Genomic DNA, 18,354 nt, shown 5'->3' with positions numbered 1-18,354 from the left:
ATGTAGCTGGAGAGACTGCACAGTGAGGAATTTCAGGAGAGTGCAACAGGGTCCCCTTCTCCTGAGGGCAGGGAAAAGATGGTTTATCATGAAGGGTGAGCTGAAGGGTGAGACCCACATGTCAAGTCTATAACCAGTGCTTATTAAGTAAATCACATTGGGGATGAGGAAGCTGGGGTTGGGTGCTTTGCCCTAGGCAGCATGATCAGTACGCTACAGAGAAAGTGTCCCATAAGGGTTCTCTGATGAACCTTACCTATGGAGGCTCTTCTGCCAGAGCATCCTGGCCTCCCCTTCCTCCCAAGCTCTACCACAAGCCAGCAGCGGTCACTAGCATACTTGCACACCAGGCTTCATAGTTCCCCACTGTTTTGAGATGTCACTAGAATCCTAAATCCGAGGCTGTCCACAGGATGTGGCTAAGGCTACTGGGGAGACTTCACAGGAAGACAAGCATCGTATGCCCGAGGGAGTGGTCAGGCTGGAACGTTAAGACTGGCCAGGGCTCCTAAGAAATCCCAACGATGCCGGGCGGTGGTGGCGCACGCCTTTAATCCCAGCACTCGGGAGGCAGAGGCAGGCGAATCTCTGTGAGTTCGAGACCAGCCTGGTCTACAAGAGCTAGTTCCAGGACAGGCTCCAAAACCACAGAGAAACCCTGTCTCGAAAAACCGAAAAAAAAAAAAAAAAAAGAAATCCCAATGACACGATCAGTGTCAGGCCATTGGGAATGTTGGGTAGTTAATATGTTTGGCAGATGAGAAGGCAGAACCCTGCAACCTACTTTTACCCTTTCTGTCAGAACACACCTCTCAAATCTGCATGAGTAGTGTAAACTACAAGAAAACTTGGGGAGAGGAGTCTGGGTACCTTGTGCATGTGGTCCATGGGGGTAGCCAGGAAATGCTTCAAGCTACTGGCAATCTGGATAGGAGGACTAAGCAAAGGGACCCAAACCCTAGAAATTACCAAGGGTCTCACGTAATTGTAGTAGGGGATGGTAGTCTGGAAACTGGACCAGTGATGTGCCAGGCATCTGGGACAAGGAACAGTGGTAGACGGGCAGTAGTAACATGGTGTGCCTGGCAAATTGCCTCTCAAGTACTTAGGCTTCTGGTCATAGATGAGGGTTGCTGTCAGTTGCTACAGAGATCCATAATTCTCAAAGAGCTGACAATCAGTGGCCATTGCATGGTCACTAAATAAGACATCTATAGTACCCCTCCAAGGTGCAGGGATACCCCATTCTTGGAATGCTGTGGAATACTAGTTTCTGGGTATCACAAGTCTGCCAATATTTTTCCCCCAAGGTTCGGGATATTTATTTATTATGCATACAATATTCTGCCTGCATCCTATGCCTACACACCAGAAGAGGACACCAGATCTCATTACAGATGGCTGTGAGCCCATGTGGTTGCTGGGAATTGAACTCAGAACCTATGGAAGAACAGCCAGTGCTCTCAACCTTTGAGCCTCTCTCCAGCCCCTGCCATACCCTCGAAACAAAACAAAACAAAACAAAACAAAAAAACAGAAATGAAAACCATTTTAGAAGGAAGGAAAAATTGCTGACTTCTGAACTTGAAGAAATTAGTATGGAGAAGGAAGAACTCTTAAGTGAACAGATGGCGTGGTGGTTAAGGGCACTGGCTACTATTTCAGAGGACCCAGGCTCAACTGCTAGCACTGACATGGGGGCTCACTACCTTGTAGCACCAGTGTCCCTTTCAGTGGTAGTCCTGTAAGCACTCGAGAACTGTCACATACATCTATGTATTTCTCATTTTCTCTTCTTCACAATGCACTTTTATTCTGAGGACCACATTTCCTGTAGCTCCCTTGGCTGGGCCTTCTGAGTACCACACTGCAGGTTTCCTTTCTGCTTGTAGGGGCCCTGGGCCAGCGAGTCTCCTTTAAAGGACCTAGGAAGGTGGGGTCCTCCAGGGTCCTCCCCCTTATCTTTCATCTTCCTTCCAGTGTTCCCCTTAGTCATGCAGTATATGTATGTGGACCATTCTTCCTGAGTTTCCACCTAAATATACTTCTTAGCTACTGCTTAGAACTACTGGCCAAATTAATATGACTACAATACTCAGTTTGCTTTCCTCTAGATGAGACCCTCCCTGCCTTCCTTGCCTACCGAGTTACCAAATCACAAAACACTGCAACCTTTGTACCTGAACCCTCTCAGTTGGTCTCTGCAGTATTCCTGAGCCTCTCCCACTGTTGGAAAGTCTGGCTAAAACCCCTCCCTCCCCCCATCTCCATCTTCTGCTAAAGCTTGTGGCAACTTTGACATTTGAAACAGGCATTAGGGCCAATCTCAAAACCTTTTGCCTGTCCAAGAAGGGTAAGGTGGAGTCCCGAGCCCTCATGTGTGCACAGCCCTTGCCACCCCCAGGCTCCACCCTCCTCAGCCCTGCTTTGGTTCCCCTGGTCCTAGCAATAGTCTTCTATTTTTCTAAAGGTCACTCTGCCAAGTCTTCCCATCCCGGAAGTTAAAATGTCAAAGTTATGTCTTGATCCTACTCCAGGTGCCTGGTACACATGGGTGGAACTTCCTCTTCAGATCACTGCTCCAATTTGTACAATGAAGTCTCTCAAAAAATGTCCTGGGTGAAATATAAGTAAGCTTGATGAATCAAAATACTTTCCAAGGAAACAACTACCACCATCAAGATGTTTCTGAAAATTTGAAATCATGAGATAGAAAATCAAGAAAACCTCCAGATTCTACCCTCAAGGGGCACAACCACATCTGTAGATAAAGACTACATGCTGGGGGCTGGAGAGATGACTCAGTGGTTAAGAGCACTGGTTGTTCTTCCAGAGGACCTAGGTTCAATTCCCAGCACCCCCCCCCCCCCATGGCAGCTTACATGTGTCTGTAACTCCAGTCCCAGGGGATCTGATACTTTCACACCAATGCACATAAAATAAAGTTAAATTATTAAAAAAAGATTGCATGTTGTACTGCTAGAACAGACTAGGTCCAACTCCACAGGTTCTATACAAGCCATTTATTTGAAATGCCAACTATATGTAGGATAGTCAGTGTTACATGCTTATCAGTAACAGTAGAAAAATAGAACCAGTGAAAACCTCTGTACAATTGTGATGGTACTCAAAAGAGAAATGTATCGTTTACAATGCTTCACACAGACGAGTTCAAGTTTGGAGGTACCTAAATAAAAATACTATATATTTCTTTAAAAAACACTATGTACAATTGAAGCGTAAACAAGTCTTACAAAGTACTGGTTATGCAGGTTGTAGAAAACACTTGCATAGGACATGAAATCAGTTTAAGAAAGATTTCTGAGCCTTTAGTATTGAAGGCACTTGACTCTACCATTAACAGCACAACCACAAGAAACTCGGTGGTGGAGGCCAGATGTGGCACATACATGGCAAGAGGAGCTCAGGAACCTTGGGCTTTCAGCCGTCCCACCTAAGAGCAGAATTCCCTGGGGCCTACCCAGAGAACCTGCAGTCATGTGCAGGTTCACCCGAGGTCTCTTCCAGAGCTTATCTGATCTCAGAGCTCACATAAACACACAAGTAGGAGATATTTCCAAGACACAAACTTGCAAACAGTCATTCTATAGAAATGGCTGCAGCATTATAATATTCTGAATATGGAAGATTGGTACAGTCATGGATATATATTTTTTAGGGAAAACAAAATCAAAAGACTTGCTCAGACAATAACCACACGAAAACTAGTACAACTGATGGGACAAAATAACACACTTTACAGAGCACTATTCACACAGCAGTGTTGAGAGAAGATAGTAAAACACCTCTAGGGCGTGCAGAATAGCTCTTAGCAAGATTATCTGAATGAGGCTTGAAAGTAACTACATGGTAGACATTGTGAACCACTGCAGACCCGGGAATAGCACCCATCACTGCGGCAATAATAGTCTATTGACTACAAAGAGCTTAACTCAGCCCTAAGAAACACATGGATGCCTTATCACTGTAAAACAATGGCCTTATGCAAATTTCGTGAAATGTATTTTTCCCTTAAAAGGCAAGTTCAGTACTATGAAGTCAAATCTCCTTTGCTGTAGACACTGGGAGTGTTGATCCTCAACTCCAGAGAAAGCACCTGAGAGGTCAGCTTCGGCCCAGCTGGCGCCACACGGCATTCACCGGCTTCCATTGCGTGCTGTAGCATCAGCTTCATCCAATGTACAAGGGTTGTGTCAACTTCAACAAGCAAGGAAAGATGATGCAATGATAAATGTTCAAAACAAAACAAAAAGCCCTAAAGCCAGAGGACAGCCAATGAGGAAGCAGAAATCAAGAATTAGGTTTAGTTCGTAAGAGGTACAGAAAGACAAATATAATTAATCCAGTAAGCCCTAAAAGCTCAATATGTCACTAAAACACTAGGCCAGCTTGGACCTAGGGATGACACTCAGAAATAAAGTCAATGGGGGTGTAAAAGGGAGATGGTATATTAGGATTTATGTTTTAGATGATTTTAATTTTTCTCCTTATGAGCAATAGGCGACTTTAAATGTAAGTTATTTTTCAAAATTTCAGAACTAAAACAAAAATACAAGAAAAGGATCAACAGCATTTTGAGAACCTAAGCAGTGGTACTCCAGCCTCAGCACTCAGAGGGACTGGAATGGTGATTGTCCAAATGGCCTGATTGTCCCTGGCCTCAAAAGGAGATCTAGGATTTTGGTTCTTAATAAATTTCTATACTAAGAAAAATGCCAGTTCCTGTGGCCTATTGTTTTATAATACATAAATACCTTCTTTTCTGAGACTGACCCTACCCAGACTTCACATTTTTAAGTACAGCATTAAAAAAAACTTCATAGATGAGTTCACAGCCAGAGGCACAGAGTCTAACATCCCACTAACACCTATCCTATCACACACAAAACCACATTTGTTTATCTTCTGAAAGTCACACCATTCCACAATCCCACAGATTAAAGCAAGATTTTCCTGTATGCACACAGTTTGGCCAGGTAATTTACTAAGTCACTAAAAACAAACATTATAAATTAAATAATACTATGAACAGTATCTACTAATTTTTTATAATTACAAGTGTGGATAGGAAAGCACATTTAATGAATTTTCAGGAAAATGAAGTGTGATACAAATGGTCCTAAAATGTAGAAAAACAAAACCTGTCAAGAGGTGAGAAAGCTTTAGGTGCGCTTGTTTCTCTCTGCAGTTATCTGCACAATACAGTCTGATCTGGAAAAATCCCAAACCGTATAAATTAATTCCTGTCAATAGGTCCCAGACACACAGGGGAGGAACAGAACAGAATTGCTTTTTGCTTCTGCTATCTGATACTGTGCTTCAAAAGACACCAACTCTTAAAAAGTGAGCCCTGTGGGTTTCTGACTTTAGGAAAGAAGAGCCTTAAAGGCGATGTAAGCCCACCTTAGAGCAGATGTGCCTGCCCTGTGCAAGCCTTGAGCTCAGGATTCCATCACCAGGGTCAGCCACAGTCAGCGGATGCACCAGCAGCAGCTAACTAGCCAGGCAACAGAACTAGTGGCAGCGATTGCCGGGGTATACAGAGATGGGCACCTTCCCATCTGTGAGATTATCTATTGTTAGGACTGTTTAAGTGTCAGATCATTCCTGAGTGTATATCCACAGGGTAAAGTGGGAAAAGACCATATGAGAAACTACAGTTTCAGGAGAGATCAGAGTTGCCAATACCTAATAGAAACCTACTTACTTCAAAGTGCGTGTAATTCATTTATACGGTAGCTTGTGCTCCCTAGCCCTGCATAGTTTTCGAGTGTGAATGATTCCTAATTGTATGTACACACACAGAAAAGATGTTCCCAAATTCCTTCTCCACAAAGAATGTTCAGGAAGTTTCTTTTCTTCTAAGTGCTACGGCTGTGTGTGTTTATAAAAATACAAAGTGAATGTCCAAATGATGCCTAAGTGATTAAAAACTTAAATAACAATATATTTACATCGGAGAGTAAGAAAGAACAAAATAAGACAAATCCAAAAGCAGTCCTTAGCTCACATACTACCCTTCCAAGAGAAAGGACTGTGAAAATCCCCATGTGCTCAGTAATTCAGAAAATGCCAAACCAGCACCTCCGGTGGAGTTCAAGTAGGACATGTAGTGTTTTACTGAAAACAAAATAGTTTTTTGGTGGTAAAGTACTATGCATCATACAACTTTGAATATGATACCAAAAATCCAGACATACTTTGAAAACATTAAAAAAAAATGTATGCTTACAAATACCAAATGACATACATAAGACCGAAGCCCTTTTGGTTTTGTTTGTTTTCCACAAAATGCAAGACAACCAAAGGCAGTCACTTCCCCAAGCACAGTGAGTCACATGAAGAGCCAGGCCCATCAGTGTGCTCTGTGTGCACACATCATCATCTCCACTACTTTTTTTTTTGAGGCAGGGGCTCACATAGCCTAGTCTTCAGTTCATTTGTAACCCAAGATGACCTTGAACATCTGATCTGCTGCCCCCCCCCCCAAGTGCTGGGATTACAGGTGTGCATGTCCATATCCAAGCCCAGCTCTACTGTTTTCTAATACTAAGGTCTAATTTTCTTAGACCTTTTGGAATGAGTAACTCTACTCCAGAATCTACAAGGGCCCTGACAATGTCTGCACTATGATTACACATTAGCCACAGACTGGGTATCAAGGCTTTTCTCCTTCCTGTTCTTTGCTGGACCTAAAAATTTTAAGACCTGGACTGGACTCCTGCTGTGGGGAATGAAGATTGGCTTTCATGACTTATAAAAAAAGAATGACATTAGATTTATGGAGACTGAGTAGGAAGATTTCTGAACTGAAACAATCACCGAAAGAGAGAGGAGCGTTTGATGTGCTGTTCTTTGGAATTTCTATAATTAAAAAATAAACACAACTATTTTGTAAGAAAATACATCTTAGTGTGCAATCCAATGCACGTGGAAACTGGTAGATGATAGATAAAATGCAAAAAAGTATGAAAATACAGTCCTTTAAATGTGGCAATAAAGTTTAACACACTGTTATAAAATCAATACAAATAAAACAAATGTACAAGTGCAAAAAAATTTAGTCATCTGAAAGAAGAAGAAAGCGCCAGCTTGCTTTCTCTTTAAGATGCTTCCCACACAACTGTTACACACAAAAGAGACGGATGCAGCATTCAAAGTAACCCTCATGCCATGTATAATAAACATATATACACATAGAAACTAGAATAAAATGTGAGACTGAGCTGGCATCGATAAACCGGTAAGTTGTTGGGTTACATCATAAAACAGGATGTTTCACATCTCAGGCACAGACTCGAAGCTGCTTTCAGAGGGCAGACTTTTTGTAGAGAAAGTCTGGCTTGCTCGGTGACCTCCTTCCTCTGCTTATGGAATCATCCCTTTCCAGATCTGTGTTTCTCTGAGCTCCGTGGCTCAAGGACTCACTGTCTGTCAGTCTTCTACTAGATCGATCTTCTAGAGCTTCAGAGCTACATGCAGAATGGGAAGGAGGTCTGTTAGGTGTCAGCCCAAAAGTCAAGTCTGTTTCCACTGTAGTTCGTGCCCTGACATGAGCTGCACCATTGCCAGCATTTTCTGAGGCTGCTGAAGGAAAGTCTGACCTCTGGGGAGGCTGCTCAACAACATCCAAGCGTATTGGTTCACTCTTCTGCTTGTGGAGATGCCCATCGGGAGAAAGTGGATATTCTCTCCTAGCGTCTTCCTGTTTTTTCGGAGAGGTCTGACCAGGTAGGTAAGCTGACTTTAAGCCATTTGGTGATGCCTTATTGTGGCTGTACAAGTCTGGACCAAAATATCTACCATGTGAAGGGGAAGGAGTGCGCCTGCCAGGAGCAGGAGTGGAAGGTCTGCAGGCAGCATTTGAGAAGTCATAGAGATCTGGGTATTCCTGCTGATTTTCTCTACCATCTGCTTTCTGTTCTAGTGGATGTTTTTTTCGAGACGTGTGTGTATGTCTCTGTGGAATACATGAGAGATTCTGGGGAGGCCCTGGTCCTGCTTCAGCTGGCTGACATAATTCTGTGTCTGCAGCAAGCTCTGGGAGCCTCCTGTCCTTGAGTGACAGTGTAGACACCCCCATGGCGATATCTGGCATCAAATCATTCAGCACAGGCTGTGTACACTGAAACAGAAACAAATGGGAATGATAAAAAAGAAAAAAATAACACATTTCTTTTCAATCATTTGAAGATTACGAAGTATAATTAAACAAAATTATACGTGCATAAGAACAATATAAACCACTACACTTCTGTATAGAGGTTATTGCTGTTAGCATTATGTAGCTTTCCATCTTTGTACCTATGAATCTGTACTAATCTCAAAATTTGATGTACATACAATTACGTCACTTAATTGAGATTACTTGATTACCATATAACATTTTCCTGTATTGGTGAGATATAATTTATTTATTCTCCTACTAGGTTTCCCCCACCTCTCTTCTTTCTCCATCATCTTATCCCATTCTGAGATAATGGCTAATCTGGCTAGCCATCTTACTCTGGGGAATCCCTTTTTAACCTTCTGAGACTGGAATTAGAAGTGGGCTATCACGTCCTCCAGGCTTTTATGTGGGCTCTGGTGATCTAAACACAGGTCTGGTGTTGGAGAGATGGCTCAGTGGTTAAGAGCACTGTCTGCTCTTCCAGAGGGCCTGGGTTCCATTCCCAGCATCTACATAGTGGAACTGTAATTCCAGTTCCGGGGGATCCAACACCCTCTCCTTACCTTCATTGACACCAGGCATGCATGTGATACACAGACTATATGCAAGTAAAACAATGATCCATGTAAAAAAAAAATAAAAACAAACAAAAAAACCCCCAACCAACTTGTTGTTGCTGTTTGTTTTTTTGAGACAGGATTTCTGTGTTGCTTTGAAACCTGTCCTGGAACTAGCTCCTGTAGACCAGGCTGGCCTCGAACTCACAGAGATCAGCCTGCTTTGTCTCCCGAGTGCTGAGATTAAAGGCGTGTGCCAGCAATGCCCGACCCAATTTCGGTCTTTACGCATGCACAAGAAGACTAAAATGCACAGCTACCTACCTCACATCACCAGTTTGGTTCTTTGAGAGAGGGTTTTACTATGTGGCCCTGGCTGGCCTGAGATTTGCAGCAATCCTCATTCTTTGCTTCTTATGCACAGGGATTACAGCCATGCCATTATACCCAGCTTTTTAATTTTCTACGTTGAACCCATCTTTCTACCTCAAAACTCCTGAAATTCAAGCAACCCTAACCCTGTGGGTGGGCCACCTAGCTTCTATTATTAAAAATTTGGGCATTTACATTTTTTCTACTATATTTAGGAATGTATGAGTGAATATATTAATAAATAGCCTTTAAAGCGAATTGTACTTAATATAAAATAGAACTTCTGTAACTGTAAGGCTTGGCCATTGGAAAGGAAGGGCCCAGAAGGGGAAAGGATAATAATCTGACTCAAGGTATATACTAGCTCAACACTCAACAATGAGGCTATTTTATTTTTCTCTACCAAACGCTGCTGACAGCACATGATAGAATACTAAGAACTAGAAGCCATTGTTATTTTTCTCAAATCTATTACATAAAAAGGAAGTCTAAACTCTAGAAACTCAAAGCTCAGATGAAAAACCCTCTCTCAACTACCACCTACTTGCCCTAGCAACCAACACTGAGTAAAATGGATCTGATGGATTAGGTGGCTGGAGGTGGAGACATGCATGAGGACTTTTATCAGTCACAGTGCTTAGGCGAACAGAGGATGCTACATAAGTGCTTGCATAGAGGATCAGACACTGGGATATACATGTGCACTGCTCAATCACTGTACTACATTCACTTGGCAGTGATCAGGAAGCCACCCCAGGTAGGTCCTATTTGTGCTTGTTCTCCTTTCCATTCCCTGGAGGGAATGCTTCCAGTCAGTAACACTTGTGGGTGTTGCTAAGTCCCAGCAGGGTCCCTGGAGCTGGAGGAACAGCTCCTAAAGGCTTATGCCTTTGTTTTAGAAAAAGTTATCTAAGTGTAGACTTACCACTTGCTTCTCAGATATTATTGCTGATGAAGTGGCAGCAGCAGCTGCTGCAGCAGCAACCGTCTGTCTTCCCAGGCCTGTGGTGTTGGTACAATCGGGAGGTGCTACTTTAACACCTGGCAAATAGACTGGGGTGGGGCCAGGTTTGGGAGCTGTTCTGGAGTGAAACAGTGAATGATTGCAGGGGTAAGAGAATGAACGAGAAGGGTGATGACTGGGAGGCCTTGGTTTCCAGCCTGTCTTGAGCTGGTTATGGATTGGGGTAGCTGGAGGGTGGTATGGAGGGGGAGGAGGGGGCAAAGGTGGATGGAAGGCCACAAAAGAGTCCAGGTCTGTAAACATGGTTTCTGCTGTAGGGGTACTGTTAACACGACATCTCCCAGGCTGTCTCATTGTCAAGAGCGGACTTTCATCCCCAAAACGTTCATCAGGAAAGAACTTGTGAGGATTCTAAGAAAGAATTAAAAAAAAAAAAAAGTTAGAATTTTAGCCTAGGCTGCCCTTGAGCTTCATATCTCACCCTCCCTATTATTGGGATTATAGGTGTGTACCACTGCCTGACTGTTCTTAAACTCCTGACTTCTGCCTCAGTATTCCAAGTTCTGGGATTAAATGTGTGTGCCACTTCATCTGGTTTTAGGTTTGTACCTTTATTAGTAGTCATTAAATGGAAATTTACAGGTTGAGTTAAGCCAGGTATTAAAAACAAAGACAACTTTTAGCAGAAGTGAAAAGCTTAACATGGTTTTCTATGTCAGAAGCCCAAAGGAAAAATGGACCCCCCCCCCCCCCCCCGAGACAGGGTTTCTCTGTGGTCTTGGAGCCTGTCCTGGAACTAGCTCCAGGCTGGTCTCGAACACAGGAAAAATGGACCTTACTGAGCATACAAAGGACTAGAGTGCAGCCAAGGCAGCACAGCCAAAGCCGCTCTACTGAATATTCCAGCAGGCACATATGCAGATCAGTCAGCTTTAATAAGATCCTGTGACAAAAATCAAACACCAGGAGTAAAACAATTCAAATGTGCCACTGCTAAAAAAAGAAAAATAAGATTAACATAAAAACTAAGGATGGGGCTGGGCAGTGGTGGCTCATACTCTAATAATCCCAGCACTCAGAGCGGGAGGCAGGTGGATCTCTGTGAGTTCAATGTCAGCCTGATCTACAAAAGGGAGTTGCAGCCAGTGTTGCAGTTGTGACACAGAGAAACCTTATCTGGGAGAGGGGGGCAGCGGGCAGTGTGTATGTGTAAAACAAACAAAAAACAAGGAGGGATATTTCTAGAAAGTTTCTGATATAACATCTAAGTATCTATTTGAAATAAATATAGAATATCATTCTTTCCTATTATGTATTAGTGAGTTAGATTAAGATAATGATAGAGAAAATTTCTACATAATTTATGAGATTAAGATACTTTAAAAAAGAAAGCATACGCCAGAAGATACAATTTAAAATGGCAAATGGAATAGAAATGATCCTAACAAGGAAAACACCAATATACTACTAACATTGAAGGGGGAAGCTTTCAAGGTCTTAGCCATAAACAAGGAACTATTGGCAACAATAGGAAAGTGGGAGAAATACTGTTCTCCAGGGAAGGGCACAGCAACTGGCTATTCAATACTAAACAGTCCTGGAAATATACACACAAGCAACACGATATACACTGAGCAGGTTGTATTTACAAAGTCAGGAATACATACATACACATACATACACACCCCCAATAATAGTTAAAGAGAGGTTATTAATTTGAAAGACAGCAAGGAGGAGGATACATGGGAGGGGTGGGGCAGGGAGGAATGATACTATATTATAATCTCAAAAAAATTAAAAAAGTTAAATATCATACTGTGTAGCCTTACTGACGGAAATAATAGTAAAGAAAGACCTAAATTATTTGCTTGCCAAAGGGAACCATGCCACAGTAACCATTTGCAAGAGTCAATCAAGGTTAATGGTATTTGGTGGTAAGAAAGTTTGCATCACTAACTAGATGAAATTTATTTATAGTTATCTTTTAGATATTTTCATCATTAGACTATTCTACAAGCCTTAGTTTAACTAAAACTATTACTGCTTTTGTATCTAATTACTAGAAATGAGGGCTTGTTTTTTCTTGCTAGGTTAAAAAAAATAAATAGAGGCACTTGTTCCATGAGTCTCAGGCTTGTGCCCTCCCACCCCAGCTCCTTTCCTCCCCTCCCTCCGCCTCAGACAGGGTTTCTCTGTGTAGCCCTGACCATCCTGGAACTTGCTCTGTAAATCAGACTGGCCTCAAACTCAGAGATCCACTTGCTTCTGCCTCCCAAGTGCTGGGATTAAAGGTGTGTGCCACCACTGCCTGGCTAGGCTTGTGTTTGAAAACAACTTCTAAGGGAAAAGAGAGAAGAAACAAGACACTTGGAAGACCTGTAAGTATAACAGAGTCAAACTGGAAATCCAGTAACCAAAGAGTGAGCAGTGAGGTCTGGAGTTTTCTATTCCTCTTCAATCTCCACTGAGATACAATTCTGTAGTAGCCACCTATTAGATGCTTATTCCGCCCCAGATACATTGGTGCTTTATAGCACATTCTATCTTCACTTCACTCTGCTCAGGTTGCTCTACCACACTGCCTCTTACCAGGAGAAACCTGCAGGCTATTACAGACACCAGAGGCAGCAAAAGAACAAGTAGGAAGAAAAAGCAGCTCAGGTGACACACCTGACATTCAAGGCTCCCTCTTCCCCTTCAGTATTACGTTCTACCTGCAAGAGCTCTGCAGCAGCATCTGCAAGACCAAATTCTCTCAGCACTCGGATTTGGATTTCATAGCTGACGGTGGCGCCCTCCCCGCAGTTCAGTGCATAGGCTCTCTGCACCTGCTCCGTGTGCCGCAGTTCCTGCAGGCGCCTCACCATGTCTTTCATAATGAGGAGACGAGGAACTAGAAGGAGAAAGACAGGACAATTCCTGAGCTATACAAGACTACCCACCAAGCCCAAGGAGAAACATGCTATAGCAGAATCTTCTCACTTTTTAAAGATAGTATTTTAATTTCTTGGGAATGTTCAATTTATATGTCTTCAATTATTTTACGAGGTGTTAAAATTTCTCTATGCCCCAAAAGTTCTTGATTATACTACACAGCTCCTGAGTTGTATCATTTTTGGCCAGAGCTCAAATAAAACTTTACTGGTATGTCCCAGCACTCAGGAAGCAGAGGCAGGTGGTTCTCTAACTCAAGGCCAGCTTGTTCTACATAAAGAGTTCTAAAACAGCCAGGGCTACAGAGAGAAAACCCGACCAGACAAAAACAAAAAACCAAACTACTTTACTTGTACCTACTCTTTTCAGAAGGTGAGGGTATATCAAATATATTCACCATTAAGGCTGAGATGCAGCTCGGTGAGACAGTGCTTGCCTAACTTCAATTCCCAGCACCACAAACAAATCATCAATTGTTTTGAGTTCTGACTACATACTAGGCAGGGGCTGAATTTGAGCATTCAGGGTTACAGAATAAAAGGTGTGAACTCTATTCTCAAAAAATTCTGGCTTTCATTACTGTAAGTTAAGTAAGCAAATACAGTGTAGGAAGCAGCACCAGGCTTGACTGAGGGCAGGGGGAAGGCTTCTTAAGACAAGCAGAATCTTGACAAATGAGTGCTCTGGAAATTAAGCAGGCAAAGAAAGCAGGGAAACTTTCTGAGCAGACATCAGGTGCATATACCATATGCAAGTGAGAGATAGCAGGACACCACAGTTGGCTTGACAGGAGACTCAGTGCTCAAGGGTGCAAACCGTAAGAATACTGACAGATGACAGGTGAACCATTTGTGCACATTCTGTGTATACCAGATAGTCATGTATACAGGGGGATAACAGGACAAGAGCTGTGACTCTGACCAGCACTTTGAAACTACCTAACACAAGTGTGCTAGGTAGTTTTATATCAACCTAACACAAGCTAGAGTCACTGGAGAGGAGGGAACCTCAATTGAGGAAATGCCTCCATAACACCAGGCTGTTGGCTTGTCTGTAGGGTATTTTCTTAATCAGTGACTGAATGGGGGAGGGTCTACCTTACTGTGGTGGTTGCATTCCTGGGCTGATGATTCTGAGTTCCATAGAAAGCCAGGTTGAGCAAGCCACGGGGAGAAAGTCAGTAAGCAGCACCCCTCCATGGCCCGTGTCAGCTCCTGCATCCAGGTGCCTGCCCTGTTTTGAGTTCCTATCCTGACTTCCTTGAGTGATGAACAGTGATGTGGAAGTGTAAGCCAGATAAACCCTTTCCTCCCCTAGTTGTTTTTGGTTGTGGTGTTCATCACAGCAACAGTAAGCCTAACTATGACAACAGGCAAGGTGTGGTAATAGTGCACACCTTTAATACTAGCACTTGGAAGACAGGTAGATTTCTGTGGCTTTGATTTTTTTTTTTTAAATTTTTGGTTTTTCATTACAGGGTTTCTCTGTGTAGTTCTGCCTGTCCTGGAACTTAACTCTGTAGACCAGACTGGCCTCAAACTCTGTGACTTTGAGGCCAGCCTGGACTACAAAGAGAATTCCAGGACAGACAGGGCTGTGACAGAAAGAAACTCTTATCTTGAAAAACAAAATAACAACAAAAAAAATCCAAAACACAACAGGAGAAAACAAACAGCCTGGAGCTATCCTGAGTGTAGTTTCACTGGAATATATCTATGCTCTTTCATCTTGGGTATCAACACACACATTTGTTGTGTGAACACTAAGTAGCTGTGAGTTAGGAACCTGAGCTGAGGCAAATAGGTGATGAAGCCTACAGATCATGACATTAACTGCTAGAATGAGTGCTTACTTTGAACCAGGCAGACTCCTATTAATATAGTTGTGACACTTCTTTAAATCCTCACAATGACACTAGAGAGGAGGCATTATCTGTATTCCGAAGATGAGAAAACTAATGTTCTGTCTAAAGTCATATACATAAGTGACACAGTTAGATAGTCTTCTTCAATAAGTTGCATAGCCTTTCATAGTATGTAGGGAAAGGACAGGAAAAACAAACAAAACCTTGGTAGGCTATGTTTCATTAGCTAAATGGGAGAGACAGGTTGACTTTTCCTAATCATACTGTGACTTTTTTGGGATTTTGAGGTTAAATTCTTTTTTCGGTTTTTTGAGACAAGGTTTCTCTGTGTAGCCTTAGCTGTCCTCGAACTCACAGAGATTTACCTGTCTCTGCCTCCCAAGTGCTGGGATTAAAGGCATGTGCCACCATTGCCCAGCTTGAGGTTATATTCTAAAATGAAGTTATGCTTGTATGTATCTGTATTGACTCAACTTTAAAGAAAGCACTACAGGCTGGGTATAGTGGCACAGGTCTTTAATCCTAAAACTTGGGAGATAGAGGCAGGTGTATCTCTCTGAGTACAAGAACAGTCTGATCTAGCTTCTAAAGGAAAAACATAAAGAAAAAAGAAAGCATCACTCATGGTAGCAAACCTTCAAATTGTAGAAGAGTCTAAAAAACTCTCTCCACAATGTTACCAAATGTATACATAAGTAAATATAGAGTAGCCAAATATGGTAACAACTGACAAACGCTAACAGTTAAAATACTGTGTATTTGATGAAAAGTTCTACCACTGTGTCAGTCATCTTTCCTAAGCAGAAATGATTGGTGCTATTTATAATGCCACAGTTTGTTGAATTTATTTTAAATCCTGCAATGGCAACTGGTAAGGGCTGGAAGTTAAGTGTCTGACCACTAATTATCACTCTTTTTGAACACGACAGTTATAAATCAAGCTATGGTCAATCATAAACCAGAATTCCAGCAATCCTGGATGTGGTGAAACTGGATCTCAAGGAGCTAACTGTGACTGCATTTGGGAGGAGGACAGGGCAGACTACATCACCTCTTGAAGGTTTTTGCTTTTAAGTAAGCGGTTCATTATGTAGGTCAGGATCTTCTTGCTTTTCTTTCCCTCATGGTTTCTAGGATGACAGTGTGTGCCATCATGCCTGCCTTGAAAAGGCTCTTGTATAACAGAAAAAAAGTCTGAATTCCTCTAAATCAGTTCTTAAGAGGAATGATTCTGCCCCACAGGGACAGGAACAACGCACAAAGAGTACTGAAATGTGGGAAGAATTAGCATATGTAAGAGGGTTAGAACAGCAATTATACAAAGAAATAAAAAGGTACTGCCTTACCTGGAATTTCATTGGCTACAACTGATGGAGGGCTTGATTGGTTACTGCTCATCTGCTGGTGGCTGATCATGTGGCAGCACTGTGGCATGGCATTGCTGACCATGTAAAGTGTGTCTGGAACGTTGGACATTCGAACCATTCGGAGTCTCACCAGATCTGTTTGTTCCACCATCATCTCATCCAGCACTGACTGGAACATTGAAAAGGAGCTAGCTGGTCAACCTTTACTAAGGTGAGATCACACTTGCAGCAAGGTTATCATCATCATATAAAAAGGAATGAAATTAGCAGGGCAGTGGTGGCACAAGCCTTTAATCCCAGCACTCGGGAGGCAGAGGCAGGCGGATCTTGTGAGTTCGAGGCCAGCCTGGTCTACAAGAGCTAGTTCCAGGACAGGAACCAAAAGCTACGGAAAAACCCTGTCTCGAAAAATCAAAAAAAAAAAAAAGGAATGAAATTATCATTTCTCATAATGTTTAAATTGGTAGTGAACAGAATTAAGTGCCCCTCTTTGAGTATCTTAAAAAGATACTTTTTTCACAGGGGCTGGAGAGATGGCTCAGAGGTTAAGAACATTGACTGTTTTTCCAGAGGTCCTGAGTTCAATTCCCAGCAACCACATAGTGGCTCACAACCATTTGTAATGAGATCTGGTGCCTTCTTCTGGCCTGCATATATAATAAGTCTTTTTTTTTTTTCCCCAAGACAGGGTTTCTCTGTGGTTTTGGAGCCTGTCCTGGCACTAGCTCTTGTAGACCAGGGTAGCCTCGAACTCATAGAGATCCACTTGCCTCTGCTTCCTGAGTGCTGGGATTAAAGGCGTGTGCCACCACAGCCTGGCCAATAGTCTTTAAAAAAAAAAAAGATACATTTTTCCACTTACAGAGATCCGCCTGCTTTTGCATTCCAAGTGTTGGGATTAAAAGTGTGCGCCACCACTGCCTGGCGAAAAGATAATTTCTAAAAAGTTTGACTATAGGGGGCTGGAGAGATGGCTCAGTGGTTAAGAGCATTGCCTGCTCTTCCAAAGGTCCTGAGTTCAATTCCCAGCAACCACATGGTGGCTCACAACCATCTGTAAAGAGGTCTGGCGCCCTCTTCTGGCCTTTAGGCATACACACATAATATTGTATACATAATAAATAAATATTAAAAAAAAAAAGTTTGACTATAAAAATTGGCCAGAAATAAACTATATACAAATCATAAACAGTGTTTACATATACTAAGTATCAGATGCAACAAAAAATGCTCAAAATACAAAATACTGATTTTTAGGCCAAACAGTATGATATACATCTGTGGTAGTTTGAATGTAACTGGCCCCCATAAGCTCATAGGGAGTGGCGTTATTAGGAAGTGTGGCCTTGTTGGAGGAAGTATGTCACTGTGGAGGCAAGTTTTGAGGTCTCATATATGTCTGAGCCATACCCAGTGAGATAGTCTACTTCCTGTTGCCTGCATATCAACATGTAGCAGTTCCTTCTCCAGTACCATGTCTGCCTGCACGCTACCGTGCTGCTCCCTGCCATAATTATAATGGACTAAACCTCTGAAATTGTAAGCTGCCACCTCAATTAAATGTTTTCCTTTACAAGAGTTGCTGTGGTCATGTTTCTTCATAGCAATAGAAACCCTAAGATAGCATCTGTTTTTGTTTGAAGGTTTATTTATTTATTATGTTCATAGTGTTCTGCCTGCATGTATGTCTGCAGGCCAGAAGAAAACACCAGATCTCATTACAGATTGTTGTGAGCTACCATGTAGTTGCTGGGAATAGAACTCAGGACCTCTGGAAGAGCAACCAGTGCTCTCAACCTCTGAACCATCTTTCTAGCCCCCTAAGACAACATTTTTAATCCTAGTACTTGGGCTACAGGGGCAGGCAGGTCTCTGTGAGTTCTAGACCAGCTTGGTCTACATAGTGATTTCCAGAGCAGCCAGGGTTAGACAATGAGACCCTGTTACAAAGGGGGATATATAGCTCATAAAAAATTATTGCTACTTAAAAGATCTATAAATAAGACCAATATTGTTAAGTAAGTTCTGGGGCATTTATCTCACTAAACTGCAGAATGGATCAAATAATATATGAACACATTCCCCATTTACTGAGGAAGAGCTCT

At 42.4% G+C, this 18,354-nt stretch overlaps 1 protein-coding gene across 3 annotated transcripts in view; it reads right to left on the bottom strand.

The window, feature by feature from the left end:
• Positions 1 to 3,008: 3,008 nt before the first annotated feature.
• Positions 3,009 to 18,354, bottom strand: part of Btbd7 (BTB domain containing 7) — an 85,732-nt gene continuing 70,386 nt past the window's right edge. For 2 of the 3 annotated variants that reach the window (XM_075948760.1, XM_075948761.1), the window contains exons 8-11: positions 16,229 to 16,418; positions 12,799 to 12,977; positions 10,046 to 10,495; positions 3,009 to 8,146 (exon numbers count right to left, since the gene is read on the bottom strand). In XM_075948760.1, the coding sequence (XP_075804875.1) occupies positions 7,331 to 8,146; positions 10,046 to 10,495; positions 12,799 to 12,977; positions 16,229 to 16,418 (1,635 nt within the window). In that variant the 3' untranslated portion in view covers positions 3,009 to 7,330. Of the gene's footprint in view, positions 8,147 to 10,045; positions 10,496 to 12,798; positions 12,978 to 16,228; positions 16,419 to 18,354 lie in introns of those variants that run through there. The other variant, XM_075948762.1, reaches the window with a different exon arrangement.

This window comes from Microtus pennsylvanicus, chromosome 14 (genome assembly GCF_037038515.1).
Source record: "Microtus pennsylvanicus isolate mMicPen1 chromosome 14, mMicPen1.hap1, whole genome shotgun sequence".
In the NCBI taxonomy this organism is placed as follows: domain Eukaryota; kingdom Metazoa; phylum Chordata; class Mammalia; order Rodentia; family Cricetidae; genus Microtus; species Microtus pennsylvanicus.
The sequence above is the reverse complement of the archived record's forward strand: the minus strand, read 5'-3'. Positions and strand labels throughout refer to the sequence as shown.